Here is a 21,314-nt window from a genome sequence, read left to right on the forward strand (position 1 = left end):
TTAGTTGTTTCTTCGGACCATCTTTCCAGTCACTGTATGAATACGAAGCAGGATTCTTTGATAAATCTTAGACTTCAACATCCTTTGCATTCCGCGCACCGTTCCCAACTGCAGTCTCGTTTCGCTGTACCAGGCCTAGCTATGTTTGCCGCCTCTAACCCTACGTCTATTGCGATGGCGTCTAGTAACACTGGGTCAGTTCCGTTTCATCCTTACTCCCGTATTCAACACCGTCCCCGAGCTGGTCATCGCACCCATCTGTCTGCTTCCGGCCTTGTCCCTGTGCCCAATTCGTCAATGCCGGGAGTAGCAGGTGCGTCGAATGTGTCGTCCCAAGGCTCCTGCGTCGCCCCATCGCAACAGCGTACCCTCCATCCGGCTTACTACTGGCCTCAACGGTCTGCTGCAAAGCTCTCGAACAGCCGTGGCTCTTTCTTGGCCTCGGCCTTGTCTAACTCTTCTTCCTCGTCGTCGTCGTCGTCTGCCTCGAGCGTGAACAGCGCGATGCTTTCGTCCATGACGACTCTTCAACAACAACAGCCTGCCAACACTTACTTCCGCCCTAGCAGTGGTGCTACCGTCAACAACAATGGACGTGCCCCGGTCCAAGGACCGGTCCTTGTCGATGACCGTCGTTCCAGCGCCTCGTATGCGTTACGCAACGGCTCCAACAACGCGTCGTCCGGTTTTCCAGTAGCTCGCCGCGGTTCTGCTGCTTCTAACACCAACAACGTAACTGATCGCGCTACTCGCAACGCCGAACACAGCAGCGGCGACAATACTACTACTAGCAGCGGAGGCGGAATTGCTAGCAAGTTAGACTACAAAATGAGTGACATGGTCGAGTACATGTCAATCATGACATGCAAGCTTTATGCGCGCTTCCTCACTAACGCTAACATGTCTGCCTTAGCTGACTCCTTGCCATCTTTCGTTTTCAGCTTCCGCAAGTTTGTATTGCAAGTGTTAACTTCTACCAGATTGCCCTGCGCAACCTGCCTCTTGGCTTTGTCCTATCTCTCGAATCGTTTGGATTCCGTTTCCCAGGATCCGGCGATGGTTGCTCGTTGGACGCAAGAGAACCCTTCCTACCAGTTGTACGCCTTGTTGACTGTTGCCCTCGTTCTTGCCAACAAGTTCTTGGATGACAACACGTTCACCAACCAGTCCTGGTCTCAAGTTTCGGGTTTGCCTTGCTCCGTCGTCAACAAGCTCGAGAGAGAATGGCTTGCCAGTATCTCTTGGTCTCTGAACCCCTGATCCTCTTCACCAGGAAGCCTGGAAATGGTGGCGCGCCTCTTGGACTGTTTTCTGCAACTCCAACTCCTCGTCGTCTTCCCTCTTCGCACAAGGCGGCGAAGTATCGTCCCCATTCCGTTTCCGCAACTTCTCCTTCGTCTTCGACAACAACCCCCGCTGGTTTCCAATCGCACTCATGTGCTGATCCAAAGTACTACTACCCTCGTGCGTCTGATCAGTACTACCCAGTGTACTCTCGTTATGCCATTGTGCAGTAAACAGCATAGTGGCGATGCTGCGAGGCGTCGATTTCGTACGCCGTTATGCCCTTGGCAGGCGACTGCCTCCTGGGTTTGGGTGTCCAACACACCCATTGTTTCGCACTTGTTTAGCGTTTGTTTATCGGCAATTTTCTCTTTCTTCTCCATTTTACACACACTCTCTAGCTTTCGAAGCCGTCATGGTGCAGTGTCGCATTTCTACTTCACATTTATTCCGACTTTTTTTTAATGGCGCTTGAGTCATGTGGTGTAGGCTGTTCCACATACTTAGCGTCTATTTCAAATTTTTGAGTCTTTGTTTTTGTGTTCGTGTGCCTGCCGCCATGATGGTTTTCGCTTTGAGTTACTTCTTTATCCTTGCTTTTTACTCTGCTACTTTTTTTCACTCGAAAAACTAAAACCCAAAAAAAAGTGAAAATGAGAAAAGCCGCAAAAAAAGAAAAACTCTTTACAAAGTTAATGTATCTATCGTCTTTTTATTGGATACAACTTAATCATTAACAGCGTCTTAGAATTGGTCCGGTGGGTTTCCCTGCTTGCTATGTGGTTCTTACGTATCTTGTTGTACTGGTTTTCCTTCTTTTTTAGGTCTGATGATGCATGCTTGAGATGTAATTACGTCTCGCACATTTTCGTTTCCGGGCCGTCTCGTTCCCGAGATGGCCCGCTATCCTAAAGCTTTATCACGTCGAAAACCACTGCGAAGTCTGAGTCGGGTGTTTCAACGACGCCTTCATACATTGTGCTTGCGATTCATTCAAAGCGGGTGCTGGTACGTGCCCACTAGCACCCTCTTTGCGACGAGCATCAATATGACTCAGCGCTTCGAGTGGTTTACGTTTGGCGGTGATAATAGCATTTGAACGAAGTCTTGTCCATCATTATTACGTCTAGGTACGTACAAGTATTGTCTACTGGAATCGTTTCTTGGTCGCTGTTCAGTGAATAAAAAAACGTGTTAGCTGTACTCGTACTACAGGTGATTGTTTCTCACTTTTAGGTAGATGGTTTATTTTTGAAACCTCCAAAAGTTTCTGTTTTTTTCTCTTTCACTGTCTGTTCGCGTACCTGTTGCGCGGACGTTTTTTCCCTCTAGGTATATTGCGTTGGTTGTGCGCGTCGGTTACGTGACGACAAACCCTTGTTCAGGATGGGCCTCTGTTTAATTTTCCTTCGTTTTGAGTGAGGTTAGTATTTGACATTGCTACGTTTGCATCTTGATTACTGTTCCACAGCTGAACGACAATGCGCACGCGTACTAAAACGTCTTGTCTGTCTTGTTTTCTGTCCATGTGAGCAGCTCCGGACTTGCATGAAACGGCGTAGCATTATGCCCATGCTGCGAATGGCGACGACGTAACAGTGTTGCCATAGCCACCGCTGACAAATCTCTCACAAACCACTGAACGCCAAAGACACAACTAACTAACTGCCTAAACTGATACACGGTGATATATCAAGCCGTCACAGCTATCGTTCTTCTTCCGCGGGTGAACAACTATTTTAAACCTTTTATATTCGTTGGTGGGATGCGAGTGGGATAATGGTTTTGGTGGTGAGTTTTAATAGTCGGGGAAGGGTAGTGCAGGGTAGTGGTTGGCATCACTTGTAGGTTAATAACGCATTTTAGTGTGACTTAAGGAAATAGGAAGGAGACTCAGAACTCCCACTGGCGTTCGTATGCACCACCTAAGCAGAAGGGTTCATTAACGTGGGGTAGGTGTGGGTGTCGATGTCTTAGGGGTTCTGAGTGCTGGTAGGGTCCACGGGGTCCTTTCTCCAAGGCATATCTTCCCCTGGCTTCGCTTGTCCGTGTCATTGCCCCGCCTCGCTTATTCTCGCGTTCTTCGCTACGATCGCGTATCGCTTAAGTTCACCACCAAACTTCGGTCCACACTCCCAGCCTATTTTAAACAAAACCAACCACCTGTTCTCGCAAAGAATAAAAAATGTCAATGGAACTGGATCAGTCTCTGGATGCGATTATTGCTTCTAAGCCCAAAGGCGGCATTCGTAAGAGAAGACCTCGTCAAAACAAGCCTAAAACGCCAGCTGGAAAGCAGCAGACGACAAATGCCGTAGCCGCCATCAAAACCGTTATTTCGGAAGAATCAAAAATTATTGTGTCTAACCTGCCTACGGACGTGACCGAGGCTCAAATCAAGGACCTTTTTGTGCAGTCAATCGGCCCCTGCAAGCGCGTTTCGCTCGCATACGGTCCTAACGGTCGGTCAAAGGGTATTGCTACAGTGATTTTCTCGCGTCCTGGTGACGCATCTCGCGCGTTTGAGCAATACGACGGCCGTATGGTTGACGGAACGCGTAAACTGAGAGTCGAAATTATCCTGAATCCAGGCAAGCAGTTGAACTCCTTGGCTGCACGTGTTGCACCCTTAGCCAAGACAACGAAGGCAGACTCGAAGAAAAAGCAGGCCAGAAAGCCCGCCAACAACAACAGACGTCGTAGAGCACAACGTCCAAAGAAATCGGCTGAAGAGCTGGACAAGGAGATGGATGACTACTTTACCGGCGGTGAAGCTGCTGCTTCCACAAACACGGAAAACAAGGAGTAGAGCGCATGGTATCGTTTTCTTAGGCACTGACAATTCGAGCTGCTTTTTAGGCGTTTGTTGTTAGTTGTTGTTCGTTCGTTCACGTCTTCCTCGCACGCTATTTTCCCCCGAAACCTCAGGATTCCCTGCTCCGGGTCGTCAGTGCCTCTTCTTTGCGTCTTCTTCACTTGTCATTCTGTATCTCTGCTTACAATGTTTCTATTTTTTTTCTTCCTTTTCAAACTTGTCAGATTATTGCTTTGCGTGTCTGATTTGTGTACTGTGTGTAACTCGTTGTCACTTCGTAACTCTTTCTCTAAAGCAAAATCTCAATCATTGATATGCGTTCACACATCTTGGAATATATTAACATATTTGACGTTTAACTACTTTATGAAACCTAACAACACTCACTTACCTTTTGTACCGTTTGGACGGGGGACTTGCACATACATACACACCTACGGGCTGGCCCAAGGTGAAGAAAATGTCGATGCAGAGACGACGAAAACGGGACGAGTTAGCTTGGAAGTGAGTTTACTACTCGTGACAATCGTGCGGCAAATTGTCGAGAGGAGGAGTGCTTGCTTGACCGCACACAGTCGACTAAGAAACCGGCTTTTGTGAGCGAAAATGTTGCTACGTTGTTTGGGTTTCCCCCCGTCCGCTGTGCTAGGACACGAGTATATATAAAAAATCGTTTGCCTGATCTCAGTATGTTGAGTGGCTCTCTTGATTCTTTGGAGCGACAACTAGAAGCAGAGCCAGTAGTGAAAGATAAAACAGGTTTTCGCAACGTATACATACGCTCTGTTTGTCGTCAACCCATCAAACACGGTCTTCTCAATTTATAAATTCAAACGATGCTGCAGAACAGGCAAAGGAAAAAACCTCCGGAGGAAATGATGTTTTCGATCTACGGGAAAGGCAACTGGGCCAAGAGTTCACAGGCATCGGTTAAGTTTTGCCGTTTACCACCGAAATCAATCCTACCAAACTGAAAGTGCCGTATAGACCTACACTTTTGTAACTCAGTCCGCCGTTTGTCCATCTCCTCACCGCCATTCTGCACCGTGTAATTTCCCACAATTGTCTCTCGTTTTTTTTTTCAGACTCCTTTTCAATTCCCTTCCCGTCGTTCTTCCCATCCTTTCATTCCTCAGTTTTCCGTTCAGTACACTCCGTCAGTCGCTCTTGTTTAACTCTCTGGAGTGTCCTCTTGTATTGCACGCACACTCACTCGTTCCTTCTCGCGCCTTTTCTTCCCTGCAACCTTCCCAGTCCCGACAAAAAAATGCAAGATTCATCCTCAAAACCCGACCACATTCTCCTTTTCCCGATCCTTTCTTCAACCTACCAGCCCGCCCGCTAAGTCCAACCAGCCTTTTCCTCTCAATCCGCTTCACCATCAACCATCAACCTTTGATTGCCGCCGCTAAAATCAAACCTTCGCCTACGAAAGTGCTCTGCACTCGTATCGCTCTCACTAATGACCGTCTACGGCGTCTGAGCGCGTTTTAACGATAAATTTTTTCGGCGGTTAGCGCCCACGGGTGCACGTGCAGTAGGAATTGGCGTCTTTTAAACACGCCAGCCCTGGAGTTGCACAAATTAAATTCTTTTTGACGCACGCCCTACGCAGAATAGCTTCTCCCTTGTTTTTCCGATACTCGTTGGCCCAACATCTTCAGCTTTTTTCGCTGCATCTACGTTTCCCTTCTTCCACCGCCACGAATTCTGTTTTCGTCCAAAAACCAACAAAAAGGTGCATCTTCTTTCACGAATAGATTTCTGCAGACAAATTTGAAAGTAAGTTTGATCTGTGTGAAACGGTTAAATTGTGTTTTCTGAGTTTACCAACGTTGAACGTTTGGTTCAGTTTTGTGTGTTCTATATTGGGTTCTTTTTAAACTTGAACACATTTACTTGCTCTCCCTTTCCATTAGCTGGTTTTTTTGTTTGTGATTCGGAGTCAGGTTGGCGTTCTTCTTCTCTTTTTTTTTAAACTTCTTAAGGTTTTACCTACGTATACTGTAATCTGTTGTTTCGGTGTTTGTGACTGTACAAATTTCCTCTTACCTTTTTATTACTGCTATTGTCATCGTTTTCTGTTTTTCTCTCCTCTTACGTCTTCCCTTCTTATATCCTAGCGTCTTCGTTTCTCTCTCTACTAAAACATGCGGGACTATACGTGTGCTCAGGTAGCGGACTGGCTAAATGCCATCGGCTTGGAACAGTACCAGGAGTCGTTTGTCAAAAACAACATTTGCGGACGCCATCTGCCAATGCTCAATCGTAAGTATTTAAAATACCTTGGCGTGGATGTCCTTCACAATCGCCTCAAATTGCTGCGTGAAATTGAGCATCTGGAGTGGTCTACGAAGTTGCATGTTTTGCGGTTCATTGCTTGCAATGGACAGACTCGCGCAGTCCAAACTACTGCTAATCTGTATGAAGCTTTATGCCGCGCTCTCCGCAAATTTGGATTGCAGGACCCCGAAAAATGGGGCGTTTGTGTCACTCAGAGCAGTCGCCTGGTTCACCTGACGCAAGAAGATTTTGACGAGCTTTGTCGAGACCCTCGTCGTCCTGAACGCGAACGTCTCATACTTATAGACAAAAATTCCACCGCCCCATCTTTTGAAGATCTGCGTCGGTCTTGGGAAATTGAGGCTGCTCAGAATGTCGGTTCTTTACCGTCTGGCAAGGGAGGTGGCGGAGGAAATAGTCGCTCAGGATCGATGAAAACCAATTCCAAGCTTCCCTTCTACAACCTGGCCTCTCTTGGTTGTAGTTTCAGCGATTTGAAATTCGAACGCTCTGGTGCTGGTTTTGGGTCCGGCGGCGTCAAACCTTTTCCTCGCAACGAACGCCCTCCCAGTGAGCTCATTAGTTCTCGCATATCCGATTTCTTTCCCGATCATCAGCCTCAGCTACTGGAGAAAACGCTCTCTAATTCTTTTCGCAAAAGTGTACGTTCCATAAACCAGAGCATTTTTGAGTTTGGGAAGGAAATTAAACCCAAGCCTCAACGGCACAGGCGAATGTCATCTGTTAAACGGCCGCCATTGCCAACCGTGCCCGATTTCCCTTCACCCGTAGAGGTGAAGGAAGCCGTTTCGTCATCATCTACTCTTTCAGCACCCATTCCTGCATCCTCCTCGCCCTCTGATCGTAACTCTTCATCTGCCGATGTTCCCGTTGTATCTCCGGACCCACAGTCGCTGAAATTTCTCGAGTATGGTTCGCCCATGCCGTCGCCAACACTGACTGCCGGAAGCGACGACACTGTGGGAAATGAAGAAGACAACGACGAAAGTACGATCAAGTGGATTCGGGGTGCATTGATTGGGGCAGGATCTTTCGGTGAGGTGTATTTGGGAATGAATGCATTTAACGGTGAGTTAATGGCTGTTAAGCAGGTTCGGCTTAACAATAGTGACAGTCGTGCTCAAAACCGACAACGGGTTATGCTAGAGGCATTAAAAAGTGAGATCGTTTTATTAAAAAATCTCTCTCACAAACACATTGTCCAGTACCTGGGTTCAAATGTCACGGGTGACTGTTTGAACATTTTTCTAGAGTACGTACCTGGCGGTTCCGTTCACAGTTTGTTGGAAACGTATGGAAATTTTGAAGAGCCACTTGTGCGCAATTTGGTTCCCCAAATTCTCAGTGGACTTGAATATTTGCATTCTCGCGACATTATTCACCGTGATATTAAAGGTGCAAATATTCTCATTGATAACAAGGGTCAAATCAAAATTTCTGACTTTGGTATTTCGAAGAAGATTGAGGACAACATTCAGCAAACTGTGAACAACCGTTTTTCCTTCCAAGGATCTGCTTTTTGGATGGCTCCCGAAGTTGTTCAGCAGACCAAATATACCAAAAAAACTGATATCTGGTCGCTTGGTTGTTTAACCGTGGAAATGCTTACTGGTAAGCATCCGTATCCCAAGTGTAACCAGACGCAAGCCATTTTCCGAATAGGAAAACTCATTGCACCCGATATCCCTTCAACCATTTCTGCCGAAGCAAAAGATTTCTTGGCACAAACTTTTATTGTTGAGTATGAACGTCGTCCCAATGCGTCTGAGCTTCTTAAGCATCCCTTCGTCTGCAAATCCTCCCATTCTTCTTCCTCTTCTCTCTCGTCCGCTTCCTAATTGTGTTCAGCATTTTTTCCCCAAACCAACTAATCTCGTTCCCTGTTAATAATTTCTTACTTCACACACAGATTTAACAACAACTGTTGAAAATAATTTTACCCGCTTATGGTACTTGCCTCCATCTGTTGACATAAAAAGGCAAAAATCATTTCTGTGCTTTAAGCAGCTTTTTATCCTCCGCTTTTTGACATCTTGTTTATATCGTTTCTGAGAATGCTCAGAGGTTTTCATTTCGGCTCGTACCTAATTTACCCACTTGTAACGAATTATAATAAATACCAGCTTGTAATTTTCCGAATATCGCCGCTCAAGAACTTTTCAAAAAGTTACCCGTTACCCAAAACATGCATTCCATCGTTTCTCACAGTGTTACTGCAAACTAGCTCCATATACTACTACATACAAAATGAAGGACATAAAAACATGAATTAGTATCTCTGTGTTCCTTAGTACGCTTTCCTTTTCGTCGTCTTCTTTTCATCAAAGGGAATGAAGCTACTCAACAGAAAACGAGCAAGATGGGTTTCGTTAGTGGTAGTGACGAACGAAAGCCGAAACCCCGGGAGTTTGCAGGGAAACATATCATGAATATTTTCGATTTGTGGAAACAAAGGTAGAACGCCCTCGGGAAACCCGATGGTTATGTTCCCTGTAAGATCGCCAATGTTGTTGCACAGCCCGTTAAACTCCCTGACACGAGGGAGGACGAGTTGAGCCAAGACAGCAAGAAAGCTGTACATGTTTTCACCTTCTAAAACAACTTTAACACCAACAGGTGCCCCTTTTCTTAGTTTCCATACTGCGACGTCCTTCTTAGCATAAAGAATTTCAGGATGAACACCGGTAATAGACCGAAAAGCCATGACTGAGCTTAAAAGAACTTCTTTTTTCGCAATTGCCTCTTTAACCATAGTACTGAGTACTATGTTCTTAAGACGCGGCACATTCTTGTGTGTCAAGTTCGTTGGTAGTGGTAAAAGAGGTTTCTTATCGGGTAATGGTTTGGAGATCCGATTTTTATGGTATGGAGACGATCCATCCCAACGGTTATACCGATCAATAAAACCGCTATTTCTTTTACGAGGACTTATGTCCTCCTCGGTATGGCGATAATCCGCGACAAGAATGTCTGCATCAACCGTCTCATGAATAAAGTCTTCCAATGGAGAAGGACCCAATGGTGACGGTAAAAAGTCCGGAGATTCTGGATGCCAAATTGGAAGTGGTCGATTTTTTCCAAGAATTTGTTTCACAGTTACATACCGTATTTGTTGCCGAAAAAGTCGTGAACGAAACAACGAAAGACTAGAAACAAAGCGGCCATTAAGTGCACCGCGTCTCAGCATAATTGACAAACAGAACAATGCTCAAGAAAATGCAAGTAAAAGACTTCCGACACAATGAAATCGCCGTTCAGTACAAACGGCTCGTAAGACCATGTATTGGGGGTGGACAGAACCGTTGTTACTCGTGAGGAAGTAACAAAAAACTCAACACCAAAACATATGGTTCAAAGTTGCCTTTATGCACGAAGGCGGCCACGAATAGGTTTTAGTGGATGGAGTAATGAAACATTGGAAGACGTTAGGAGAACGGCACGACCACACGGTTCTCACACCTGGGCATCCAATGTTTGTTGGTACAATTGTTTCAACTAATTGAGTACCACCATCGTCTTAAGAGTTGGAAGCATGTATACGAAGAGCATTACGCAACATAGAAGATAACAAGGTGTGTTGATTTGAAGATTTTAGTGTCTCCACCAACGAAGTAGACGAATAGTCGGTCAGAGGATGAGATATGGGTGTACCAGCGTCCTCGCTTGGTGTAAGGTCATCATCATCTTCGTCTGAAGAGCTCGCAGAATCGGCCATAATAGGTCTGAATAGTACGTGCTCCCCGTCACTGAGACCACCATCCTCATTCTCTTCAACGCCGTTGGAATCACTCCGAGGAGATGGAGGCGACGTTACACGGGAAGGCAAAGAACTAACTGACCCGAAAGTAGGCGAACAAGAAATCGCCGGCGTTGAAACACGGAATTGCAGAGAGTGCATAGATCCACCAGTGGGCTGTGCACGGACTTCTGGCGCAGGTCCGACCAAACTATCAACCATGCGACCGAGCTGCAGAGAAGGCAGGACGCTGTCAGTCTGAAATGGATTGAGGCGTGATGGTGAAGTTGTAACAGACGAAGCATCCCCAGTTTGCAAAGCAGAGAAGTTCCAAGCAAACTCAGTCCCAATCCCATTAATGGGGGATGACGATCCATTAATAAGCGATGTCGAAGAAGTTTGTAACGAATTCCACGGTTGTGAAGGCACAGTCTTCAGAGGTGCACAAGTTGGCAGGTTAAGTACAGGGCCAGAGGCATTTGGATTAGCGCTCTCCATCACGACACCCTGAAGGAGTAAATACACAGCGTCCAAACATGTATCATATGAGCATTTGCTTATACTATTACCGTGGTGTTCACTCGGCCGGTAGTATGAAATGAGAACAGACGACAAAAACTCAATCTCGGCAGTCGAAGCCGAGGGATACGCTCCTAGTGGAAGTGGTTGACAAATAAATGGCAAAAGCAATGGCTCGCTTGCAGTAAAGAGCTTGACGGCGTTAGCTGTGGGTGGAGATCTACCGCTGTTTTCCCAGAAGAATGAAAGACGGTTGTGAAGCCGCTTAGCCTGACTAATAAGCTGCTTTGGGGCCCATTTTGGATGACGAGCCATAAAAGATAACAACAGCGCAATGGATGAAAGTAACCTGGAAAAGACCGGATTTTCTGACGTCTGCTCAGAAGAGGACTGGGCTGCGGCTGTGAGACTTTGCAAAGGAAGCTTCTCGTTGGCAACGTCCAATAGCGTCATGAAGAATGACAGAATGAATTGTTCCATGAAGGAAACTAGTTCAGGGGCCTTAGTAGACGTCTCACTCAAGTTTAGACCTGCCGTAGCGGAAGGTTCAGTGGAAAGCCGCAGAACTGCGATATTGCAAAAACTCATTGCCAGCAACTGCTTCTCAGGAAGTTGATGGTTGTTGAGCATACTACGTAACTGTCCCAAAAGACGATTAGGCTTTGGAGGCAGAGCGTCGTTCTCAGAGTTGCATTCATAATTTGCATGAAGTTTAAGAAATTGTTGTACCACAGAAGGTTCCTTTGTTTTACCCCGGTGCACCTCCTGCTTGGGAGCAGAGCTGTTAGTGACCTGGCTGTCACACTCACGAAGGAACTTCCGCAAAGCGAGACCTAGGTTGTCGTAAGCAGAGCTTACACCCGAGCGCACAAGCGACGTTGTGGCCGCATAGAAGTAAGCAACAGATTGCAGTACATTGGATTTTGGAGCGGAGGCAGCAATTAATCCAAGCTGATGGAAGTGAATGCCGACATCGGGCATCACGTAACCGGCCAGGCGATAAAACTCTACAGCAGCTCCATAATCGGGCTGCTTAGGAGATTTTGCCTGTGCGAGGTAACGACACAAGTCTCCGAGCGAGATAAGTGAGCGGTACACAGTCCATACGAGCTGATTTTTTTGCACGGTTGACGAATAAAACTGCTTTCGAGCAGAAATGGAAGCCGCGCATTTGGCAACGGACGAGTAAGTTCCCGTTTTCGTCGCCTTTTTGTTGTGAGCGAATGTGGATCCACGTTTTAGAGATACAGTTTTTCCCGCAGCAGTGGTACCATTTTCACCATTGTTATCACCGTCTCGCTTCAGCTGAAGCCATTCAAGTAAAGGTTGCAGTTCCTGCACTTCAAATGCCAGCACCATTTCACGAATAAGTTGCTGATAAAACTGGACACATTCGTCGAGATAACGGACGTGCAAAGCAATGCTCCGAGTAAATTGTTTTACAATTCCACGATTAGCCACTGCTGTATTTGCACCTGGGCTGCTTCTTCGACTTCCCGAACCGCGAACACGAGTAGCAGTCCGGGAAATGTTGTTACCATCACTTTTTTGCCAAACAAGCTTCTTCGTAAACACAACAAGGCGGTAATGAACTTTCCCCCATAACAGAGTCAGTAGCTCTTTTCTATTCGAGAATTCAAGATCCTCACGAATAATTTGTCCAAAATCCTTCGTAATTTTCTTGCTCAGGGCAAACAATTCGTCGAGATCATGCCCTTCCGAACTAACGGTTACGTCTTTTGACAACTGGGTGCCCTCGCGTTTTCCATCGCTACCGCTGGCGCCTTTTTCGACACCATTGCACGCGTTTTTTTCGCGATTGTGTCCTTGAATTAGCTCTTTTAAACGTTGCAGCTTCGTGACACCATCGCGATACAATTGTTCGTACAACTTATTCGAGACCGGTTCGTTACATGAAATGCCTCGGTTGCTCATAAGTCGCGTTCGATTTCGTCTTCAATCTGGAGATCCTTAAAGAACAAGCACACGTCTTCGTTCAGTCCCAGAGCAACAGTGGATTACAAATTGTGCGTTTTCCAAGGAGGAAAAGGTCGGATGTGTGGTTGTTGGTAGTTGGCAAGAACCGCGACCGGGCGGTACCTCCTCATCATCCTGTGGGGGTATCACCCACATACGAAGCGTGGGGGCACCCCACACTGCAGGGGTCCTCAAGTAACAGAAGCGAGGTAACAGGGTCGGCTTAAAGAACCCTAACCTAAACGAGCAAATAACAGTCACTTTGTCGTTTCAAAAAACACCTTCGATTTCCACAACATAGTCAACAGCCTTTCCGCAAAACAGCACAAATGGCCCGCTACGCTGCAGCTCCTGCTCTTGAGACCAAATCCGCTAAGGCTCGTGGTGAGTACCTTCGTACTCACTTCAAGAACTCTCGTGAAGTTGCCTTTACCTTGTCTGGCATGAAGTTGAAGAAGGCTCTCGTTTTCCTTCAAAACGTCAAGGATCACAAGCAGGCTGTTCCCTTCCGTCGCTTCAACGGTGGTGTCGGCCACTCTGCTCAAGGCAAGGAGTTTGGCGCTGTTCAAGCTCGCTGGCCCGTTAAGTCTTGCCAATTCTTCGAGGGTCTCTTGAAGAACGCTGAGGCCAACGCCGAGGCCAAGGGTTTGGACGTTGACAACTTGGTTGTTAAGCACATTCAAGTCAACCAGGCTCCCAAGCAACGTAGACGCACTTACCGTGCTCACGGTCGTATCACTCCTTACCTTAGCCACCCTGCTCACATTGAGGTTATTGTTGCTGAGGAGGAAGAGGCTGTCCCCAAGGCTGAGGAGAAGGCTGTCCGTATTTCCTTGAAGCAAGGTGCTAAGGCCCGTAACTTGGCTGCCCGCAAGGCTATCACTGCTTAAAATGAATACATGTATTCGCTGGCTTGAGACGCAGAGGAGGGGTGTGGGAGTTTTTTGCAAACAGGTAGCAGAGTAGTGAGAGTTTAAGTTTGAGGTTTCGCTCGTATTCGTGTAGTTTCAGTTTTAGGTAATCTGGTTTGGGTGTGGGTGGGCCTTTTCGAAAATGGTTAAAGGGGGGTAAGCATACAACAGTTACAAGGGTCTAAAAAATGTCATCGTCGATATCAGGCCAGCGGAACTCTTCGCCCGCTAGGTGAGCCCGACCAGCTTGTTCACGGATGTCCCAATATTCACCAGTGAACTCCCAATAATCTTCGCGAGTGACAGGGTGTTCGGACAATTGGAACCAGCGGGGCTTCCACTCAGCGAGGGTGCCTTCCTCACGAGCTTTGCGTTTTGAGCGCTGCTTTTCTTCAAGGCGATTCTTTTCGGTGGCAGCAAGATCGTATTGACCAAGCTCCATGGCACGTTGATCAGGACGGAACCGAGTGTCAGTAGGCGCCAACCAAGGCTTTAACGAATCCGGCAATGCATTTAGTGAAATGGCAAACGGAGTTAGGTTGAAAGGACGAGGAGGACGGTCGTGGGCTTGCCAAACGACTTCGGACTGGTTACTATCCAGCTTCCGTGCAACAAGTTTGTCGTTCCAATGACCAACCAGTGTATAAACCGGGGTGTCATCGGCGGTTTGTACAGTACCCTTCACTTCGTAAGCGTTCGTACCACGCCAACCACGAGGCTTAAAGTCCATCACGCAAACTTCGCCTGTGGTATGATTAATAATCTCCATCAAACCATAATTATCAATAGTAGGACTTCCCAGAACAATACCCACAACGGAAGATGTAATCTTTTTCCAGGTGTACAATTCGAACTGTCCAGAAGGGTTCTTCAATTCAAGATACCAGGTACCGAGAGGACGAATGTCGAAACTCTTACCGTAGAATTTAGACTTGACGTTCGACTCACCGTAATATCTCCAATAATCAGACTCAACAAAAGCAGCACCGATCGGTGGGTGGTGCGAAACTTGTTCAATAATGAACCGGTATTTGAGATCGGGACGGCAGTACTCGAACGTTTCACCCAAAAGTGGGTTGAAAGGTTTGGCGACACGAAGGAGGGTACTTGAATATTCACTCGCCGCAAATGCACCAACCAGCACGAGTCGACGTAAGGAATCGGGGCAAAGTGCAGCCATATTCAGTAACTCACTGTACTCCATGTCTTCAGCTACACGCTGAAGTAAGCTGGTAGGTTCATTGAAACTCACGGGCAATGTCATCTTTGTCATATCCTTTCCAATCATGCTCTTTAATATGTTCCACAAGCTTAACTTGGGTCTGTCATCCTTAAGGTTCAAGTTCGTACGAACAGGACCCTCGTAACCGTGGAAGGAAATGGTAACATCGCTTTTTGGGGTATGGACTACAGCTGCGGGTGGCTCCAAAACACGAAGATCCTTTACGCCCTTAACCACTGCTTCCTCGGGCGCAGCAACCGCAGGTTTATGAGCAGAAGGTGCTGCTTCAGTTGGGATGGAAGGTTGTGTTTCGTTAGCGACAGCCTCCATTACCTGAGATTCCGCAGCAACGTTTGCATCAAAAAAGACGTCCTTCGCTTGGCCTTCAAAGTCCTCTTCCTCAGATTCACTAGATGATACATCTTCTGCGTGGATTTCTTCCATCGCCATTTTGCTGATTGCTTTTTCGTCCTTTCTGCCTTCACCACGGTGTTCAGTGGCTTCAGTAAGCTCACGCAAGAGATGCTTGAGACGCTTTCGTTCCGACTCGGATTTGTGATAGCGTTCTTCTATTTGATCCTGCTCCTCAACGACCTTCTTTAAGTTTTCAGCCCACAAAGAGTTGACGGTCTTCTCTTTGTTGAGACGACGTTGGAAATAGCGTTCGCGGTCACGGTGCATTACAAGAACATCATGAAAGGAAGATTGAAGCAACCGAATTGAGTTGTTCAACGCATTCATAGATTCTGAGAGCTCTTCGTCTGACAACACAATCTTGTTCTTCAGAGAAGCTTCAATGAGACGGATCATTGTTTCAATCTGAAGTCGACCAATATTTGCGTTAAATGTCAAAGCGCTTTTGTGCGGCTCCTCGTCATTTTCGACATCAGAATACGCCAATGATTCATCGTCACGAAAAGACTGATCTGAAGTGGCTTCGATTTTACTTGTTGGTGCTGTAGCCTGAGTAGAGAAAGAAGCGACAGAACGTGTTTCGTCAGCAGCTTGATCCCCAGCCTGGATGGCGGCGGAGATGGCACAAATCCACTTGTGCGCTTCAACGGGTGAATTAGCCTTTACATTGTAGCGTTTCGATCCCTTTCCAATCACTTCGAAAACCAAAGGTTGTTTGGGGTCGTGATGGATACGGGCCATCTTTAAGTTCACCGAACCACGGCAAGCAATGTTCGTATCGTCTTGATTCTTGTAATATGACAAGACGCCATTTTTGAGAACGAACCACCTTAGTTTGTAGCCAGACTTGTAGTTTGTCCACTTTTTTAAGTAACCGCTCATATGTTTCACGGGAGGAGCTGTTGCTGTATCCGCACGCCTGCTTGATGCACCACGTTCACGGAAGAAAGTACGAATCCGATCATCTTTGGCATAGTCAATTGGAAGTTTGCCAAATTTGTCGCGGCGGTAGGGATCAGCTTGATGATTCAACAACCACTGAATCATCGTAACATTTTTGTTGCGGACGGCCGTGTGTAGAAAGGTTTGCCCCGTCTCCACATCAATCTCGTTTAAGTCAATTGCAGAATTAAACTGATTGTGACGCATCAAGTAATCCATAGTCTCCAAATCATCCTCTTTAAATGCGGTTTTGAACTCTCTGGCGGTTTCTTTAGTGTATGTTGCATAAAATCCTGTTGGTTAGCCGGAGCTCATCGAGATAAACCAGTTTCCAATGACGAACACCATTCCCCATTTTAACTCAACCAAAAACCCACCTTTCATAAAGTCAGCCAGTTGTTTCGTTTTGGCAACCTGGTACGCCTTTTTTTTGTTTCCGTCCAGCAGATTATAATTTACATCGGGGTGCAGCAAGAGGATCTCAACGATGTCCTGTCGTCCAGACATTGCCGCTAAATGTAGGGGCTGTTATACATGTTAGCATAAAATCGTGTAAAAGAAAAGAACCGAAGAAAAATTCGCCTCTGGTAAAACGAACTACCAAAACAACTCTCACAGTACATACAGTATTTCCATTTTTGTCATACGCGTTTACATCAACATTAAATGCAAAAAGGACATGTTTCATCATGGGTCCAGAAGCACATTGAATACCGAGAACAAACGCGTCGGTAGTTTCTTTACACGAACTGTTGCTCAACAATTGATCAACTTTTTCGAGATCATCTGTTTGGTATGCTTTTTAATGTTAGAGAAAACCTTCTGTGCGTGCGACATCGTCTGAGCAACTTTACCTTGAAGAAGCTCTAAGCGTTTTAATCCCTCTTTTACGTCTATGGCATTGTTAGTCATCCATTCGTGATATTAGACGACTGCATACCCTTCATAGAGGTTAACGAATCCTGTACTGAAGGGGAATCCCCCATTTTCGTTGTCTGTCAGTCTGTGAATGGAGGAAGTTTGGAGCAGCATCGTCGCCGACGGGTCCCCTAAACCTCTTTGACGTCATAGGGACGCGATTGGTGGTGAAGAACGGAAGAGTAAGACTGCGGGGATGCCGAGATTAACAATGTGGGGCGGAGGATCATAATCTGCGAAACTTTAAAGAATGCTGAAAATCCGGGGAAGGGCCTCCAACGGTAAATGGTAAACAAGAAACAGGACGATTTGGGACACGCGAACATAGTGACGAGACACCAATTGTTGGTGTTGGTCTCACGACTTTAACGTGTGTAACTTTTGTTTTATGATGGTCTTCGGAGTGAAAGGGGAAAACACTAATCAGCAGCTCTGGCTCTTTTTGTGCTTTCCTCAGACTCTGGGGTTAGTTTTCGCTTTTCGGCACCGCTGGCAGCTGGCTCTTTAGATGCCTCACGGACAGAATGTGTTTCTGGGTTGTCATGGTGTCGGGCTTCACGTCGCTCCTTTCGTTCATAATAGCTTTTTCGAATGTAGTAAGCCTCATGCAGAAGCTCCTCTTTAGTCACACCGTCTTCGATACTTTCGATGACACTACGAACCGTTGACCGATGGTTGCCGTTCTGCTTATCATCCCGGAAACGCATAAAACGCCACCGATTTTGTTCATCCAGGTAGCATTCTACAATGCGACCTTGAAGTGGTGTGTTGCTTTCCTTCAACTTCTCCCATTCCTCGTTTTCGAGGTACAAATCGGCAAAGTATGAGTACCGTTTACCGCCTTCCCATATAGAAAGCGGCATTTCCGGCATCGCCGAGTAATCTATATCTCCTGTGTCGAGTTTTGCCGTAAACCGCAGCTCAAGCAAGAAGTCCACGGTGTTGCTCTCGCGAGACTTCCACTTTAGCAGTGTTTCGTCTGTTCCCGTTACATAAGGGGTTTCAATGCAGGTAAAGATGAGTCCGTCACTTCCATGGTGCAACTTTGGAATGATCTCTCGGAACATCATCTCGATACCATGAGCTCGTTGCATCAGCTTAAATTCAACGTGAAAAGGCATAACTGCCAGCACCTTGGGCTTCGCCTTCACCAGTGTCCGCAGAGGCTTCTCAACAAATTCGCGATACACACCAAGGCGTCTGTCGAGTGGTCGGTTGGTGTATAAACGGCCGTTGCAAGCGAGGCAGTCGAACACAAGAAACTTGAGCTGTGACTTGCCTTGAATTGAGTCCATCACTAACTCTCCATCAATCAGTGTCTCTGTGTGCAGCCGACTGTCGTTTGGGTCGTTTGTAGTAGGGAACCACACCTTGGGAACGAGGTAGTAATCGTTTTTCCGGTCTATTAAGTACACAGCATATCGTTTTGGTGTAGCATGATGCATCGTCATGTACATTAAACATCGGATTCCATCACTTTTTTCACAAACATAGTAGTCGTGTTCCTTTACTGTTTGAAGGTGCTTTTTAGCAAATGAAACGGGTTGTGCTCCTGGAAAATTTAGCGACCGGAGTCCTAACAGCCGAGATACGCGTTCCCGTAAAATATTAGCATCTTTGTGAGGAATCTTACTTCCTGGAATGATTGCCGGTGGTGTAAGTTCCATTGCAACATTTAGTTTTGACTCTGACTGTACGGTACGAAGACAGCAAGACGGTCGCTGGAAGAGTGGTGGTGAGTGGGGGCATTTTTGGTGGTGAGTGGATAGTCTGGCCAAAGTGCAATGTGGGGGTAAACTGAGTCCACACAGTACACACTTTTCATTGAATAAGCTGTTCGTTCAGTACAGAGGAATGGGCTGCGTCGCTTCCTCTGTTACGAAATGTTGCTACATTCCTCGCCATCTACCACTCAAGATACTACTTATGCACCAATTGTACTTAGAATACTCATAACGAAATGTCATTAAGGTCGTTAAACAAACATGAAGGGGCATGACAAAAGACATAACAAGTGTCGAATGTTGAGAGTTGTAGAGTGTTGGAAACACCAGGGAGGGAAACATGACTGACAGAAAGAGAGAGAAAGAGAGAAAGAAAAAGAAAAATATGGTACAAAGAACGGAAACACAGAAAGGAAAAGGCAATAAAACTTGACCACACAAATGCAGAGAATTTAGCGTTGTTTCACTTGCGACATGATGCCTTGGGCTTCTGAAGATAAATAGCGTCGAATGCCTTCACACGAGCAGTTTTGATGGGCGAGCAGTTGATTCTTTAAGTTGAGAACCTCATCTTTCAGTTGGGAAACCAGGAGCTTAAGACTGCGGGACTGCTCCGATGCACTGCGTGCGGTAGCTTCAAGCTCTTGAGTCCATTGTTTTTTCTTTTGACGGCATTTAGAGGCCGCAATCCGGTTCCGTTCCAAAGCACGACGACGTTTCTCTTCAGGCGACTCATCAAGAGTAGATGTAGAAGAGCGTTTACGCGGACCAGGGGAAGTTTCGGATGGGCTGTAGGAAGAACGACGCTTCTCACCCATCTGAGTCGTCGGCATTTGAGAACGCAAACTGTTCATGTCAGCGGTAATTGTATGACGACGGGTGGGATCGAATGCATCTGCGGCTGCCTGGTCATTCCTCGCACCGGAACCCGCCAGAAAGTCTTCACTTCCTCGATGACAATATGCAGCGGAGGGAGGGACGAAAGAAGACGAATGACCATCCCGGTTCGAATCGTCATTTCGTCCATCTGAAGGCTGCTGCAAAGAGTTTACGTAGGGCGACGATAAACCGGACACAGGCAACGCACCCGATCTACCCAGCTCTAACGAAGGCGAGCCGGCTCCACCTCCAACATGACTTTCATTTTGCATGCGCTTAGGCGCTGCGGAGTCTATACCAACAGGCATTTTATATGCCGAAGCATTGTTGCCAGGCGAGACGAGCGAAATGTCGGACATACTAATAGTGCCGTCTAAAAGGCTGCCATTGTTGTTGCCAGCAGATTTCTTCATAGAGGACATGCGAAGCGGAAGGCCGCCATCACCGAAAAAGGCGGGATTGTTGCCAACATTTGAAGAAAAGTCAGAGGGACCAACGGTTGCTGTGTTGGCCCCAGCGTCATTAACCATGGCCGTCGGTTGAATCGAGCTTGCATCCGACACACCGCCTGCATTGAATGCTCCGTCATTTCCGCCGATGACAGCGTTTCCTGCTGATGACGAGTTGTAGGACATGTGGTAGTTCCGGACGCCCGGCAGCTGCGACTGTTGTTGCGAATCTTCCATTTTTACTGCTGAACTAGGATTGCGGCTGCCGACGTCGCGCGATCCGAGACCGTCGAAGCCCATATAAACTTGTGAGAATTCCATTGTGAAAGCAAATAATGTGTACAGTTATGTTTCAACGAGAACGGAATGCTGTTTGCGAAAACGCAATTCAAAAATTGAGCATCCAATGATTTAATTCCAAAACAAGTGAGTACACAGGAGAAACCGAAATGTTTAAATCTTGTTCTGTACGTAAACAAAAACAAGCAATTCCAGTCTTAAAGGTAAACAATCCCGCTAGGACTGATGTGGGATTAATGGGATGGTGTGGGGAAGTGGGGAAAGTGCTAAGAATAATACCCCGTAAGAGAAAGCAGTGGTAGTACCTAAAAGTGGGGGTTAAAAGGGCACGAAATCTAAACCGAGACCAAAAACTGAGGGGAACGCGACGCGGAGCGCGTTTTAATTTAACAAAGACAACCTTAAACCCACCGGGGAAACCAGGGCACGCGAAATAGTTCAGCAATCACCCTGACGCTGAAATGCGCGATAAAAAACAAATAAATCGCCGATACGGCTTATGTTCCTAAAGAATAACAATAAAGTCAACAATCGTTAAGATAAACAAGTGTTATACGCGCGATGTTCGGACAATGGTTGACCAACACGTGTAAGAAGACACTAAGATCAACGACGAAGAATGCGTCAGTCTTAACAAAGGAGTAGAGAAAACTTGATAAGTAGCGCCTACAATTACTAGACGGATACCCAGGAATAAACGAACACTTCACAGTTCTTCCGACACACGCTGATATAGGTGTGAACGAAAAATGACCGTGTTGAGCAAAAAGACCTAATATATGTGGTAAGAGGGAAAGGATCGGTGAGCTTGTGGCTACGCAATGCTTATTATAATGATTCTCTCCCTTTGTCCACGTCATATGCACGATATCCGTGGCACGTAAAGGGTCTATCATGGCCACACCTGGGGGTTGCGTCAT

At 46.6% G+C, this 21,314-nt stretch overlaps 10 protein-coding genes across 10 annotated transcripts; 4 read left to right on the forward strand and 6 right to left on the reverse strand.

Annotated features, from left to right (window-relative positions):
* Nucleotides 1-798: 798 nt before the first annotated feature.
* Nucleotides 799-1,312, forward strand: SJAG_01716 (cyclin Clg1; the record flags this gene model as incomplete). Its single annotated transcript, XM_002172926.2, has 1 exon — nt 799-1,312. A coding segment is annotated over one exon (462 nt), but the record flags the coding sequence as incomplete, so codon positions are not given.
* Nucleotides 1,313-3,475: 2,163 nt separating this feature from the next.
* On the forward strand, nt 3,476-4,093 carry SJAG_01717 (RNA binding protein Mlo3; the record flags this gene model as incomplete). Its single annotated transcript, XM_002172927.1, has 1 exon — nt 3,476-4,093. One exon carries the CDS (start codon nt 3,476-3,478, stop codon nt 4,091-4,093), a length of 618 nt encoding a protein of 205 aa, XP_002172963.1.
* A 2,156-nt stretch (nt 4,094-6,249) lies between these two features.
* SJAG_01718 (STE/STE11 protein kinase Byr2) lies at nt 6,250-8,241 on the forward strand (the record flags this gene model as incomplete). Its single annotated transcript, XM_002172928.1, has 1 exon — nt 6,250-8,241. One exon carries the CDS (start codon nt 6,250-6,252, stop codon nt 8,239-8,241), a length of 1,992 nt encoding a protein of 663 aa, XP_002172964.1.
* A 359-nt stretch (nt 8,242-8,600) lies between these two features.
* On the reverse strand, nt 8,601-9,789 carry SJAG_01719 (ribosomal protein subunit L7). The gene has a single exon (XM_002172929.2). The coding sequence runs from the start codon at nt 9,588-9,590 to the stop codon at nt 8,691-8,693; it is 900 nt and encodes a 299-aa protein (XP_002172965.1). The 5' UTR covers nt 9,591-9,789; the 3' UTR covers nt 8,601-8,690.
* A 131-nt stretch (nt 9,790-9,920) lies between these two features.
* Nucleotides 9,921-12,593, reverse strand: SJAG_01720 (EST1 family protein; the record flags this gene model as incomplete). Its single annotated transcript, XM_002172930.1, has 1 exon — nt 9,921-12,593. The coding sequence occupies one exon, from the start codon at nt 12,591-12,593 to the stop codon at nt 9,921-9,923; it is 2,673 nt and encodes an 890-aa protein (XP_002172966.1).
* Nucleotides 12,594-12,895: 302 nt separating this feature from the next.
* On the forward strand, nt 12,896-13,641 carry SJAG_01721 (60S ribosomal protein L17). The gene has a single exon (XM_002172931.2). The coding sequence runs from the start codon at nt 12,965-12,967 to the stop codon at nt 13,523-13,525; it is 561 nt and encodes a 186-aa protein (XP_002172967.1). The 5' UTR covers nt 12,896-12,964; the 3' UTR covers nt 13,526-13,641.
* An 86-nt stretch (nt 13,642-13,727) lies between these two features.
* Nucleotides 13,728-17,110, reverse strand: SJAG_01722 (sterol binding ankyrin repeat protein; the record flags this gene model as incomplete). Its single annotated transcript, XM_002172932.1, has 5 exons — nt 13,728-16,417; nt 16,502-16,649; nt 16,750-16,922; nt 16,979-17,017; nt 17,065-17,110. 5 exons carry the CDS (start codon nt 17,108-17,110, stop codon nt 13,728-13,730), a joined length of 3,096 nt encoding a protein of 1,031 aa, XP_002172968.1.
* Nucleotides 17,111-17,173: 63 nt separating this feature from the next.
* On the reverse strand, nt 17,174-17,368 carry SJAG_01723 (60S ribosomal protein L8; the record flags this gene model as incomplete). Its single annotated transcript, XM_002172933.1, has 1 exon — nt 17,174-17,368. One exon carries the CDS (start codon nt 17,366-17,368, stop codon nt 17,174-17,176), a length of 195 nt encoding a protein of 64 aa, XP_002172969.1.
* A 93-nt stretch (nt 17,369-17,461) lies between these two features.
* On the reverse strand, nt 17,462-18,709 carry SJAG_01724 (mRNA guanylyltransferase Ceg1; the record flags this gene model as incomplete). Its single annotated transcript, XM_002172934.1, has 1 exon — nt 17,462-18,709. One exon carries the CDS (start codon nt 18,707-18,709, stop codon nt 17,462-17,464), a length of 1,248 nt encoding a protein of 415 aa, XP_002172970.1.
* Nucleotides 18,710-18,977: 268 nt separating this feature from the next.
* SJAG_01725 (transcription factor Atf21) lies at nt 18,978-21,239 on the reverse strand. The gene has a single exon (XM_002172935.2). It carries the CDS (start codon nt 20,413-20,415, stop codon nt 19,219-19,221), a length of 1,197 nt encoding a protein of 398 aa, XP_002172971.1. The 5' UTR covers nt 20,416-21,239; the 3' UTR covers nt 18,978-19,218.
* Between the last annotated feature and the right edge of the window lie 75 nt (nt 21,240-21,314).

The sequence above is a fragment of the Schizosaccharomyces japonicus genome, assembly GCF_000149845.2.
Source record: "Schizosaccharomyces japonicus yFS275 unplaced genomic scaffold supercont5.3, whole genome shotgun sequence".
Classification (NCBI taxonomy): domain Eukaryota; kingdom Fungi; phylum Ascomycota; class Schizosaccharomycetes; order Schizosaccharomycetales; family Schizosaccharomycetaceae; genus Schizosaccharomyces; species Schizosaccharomyces japonicus.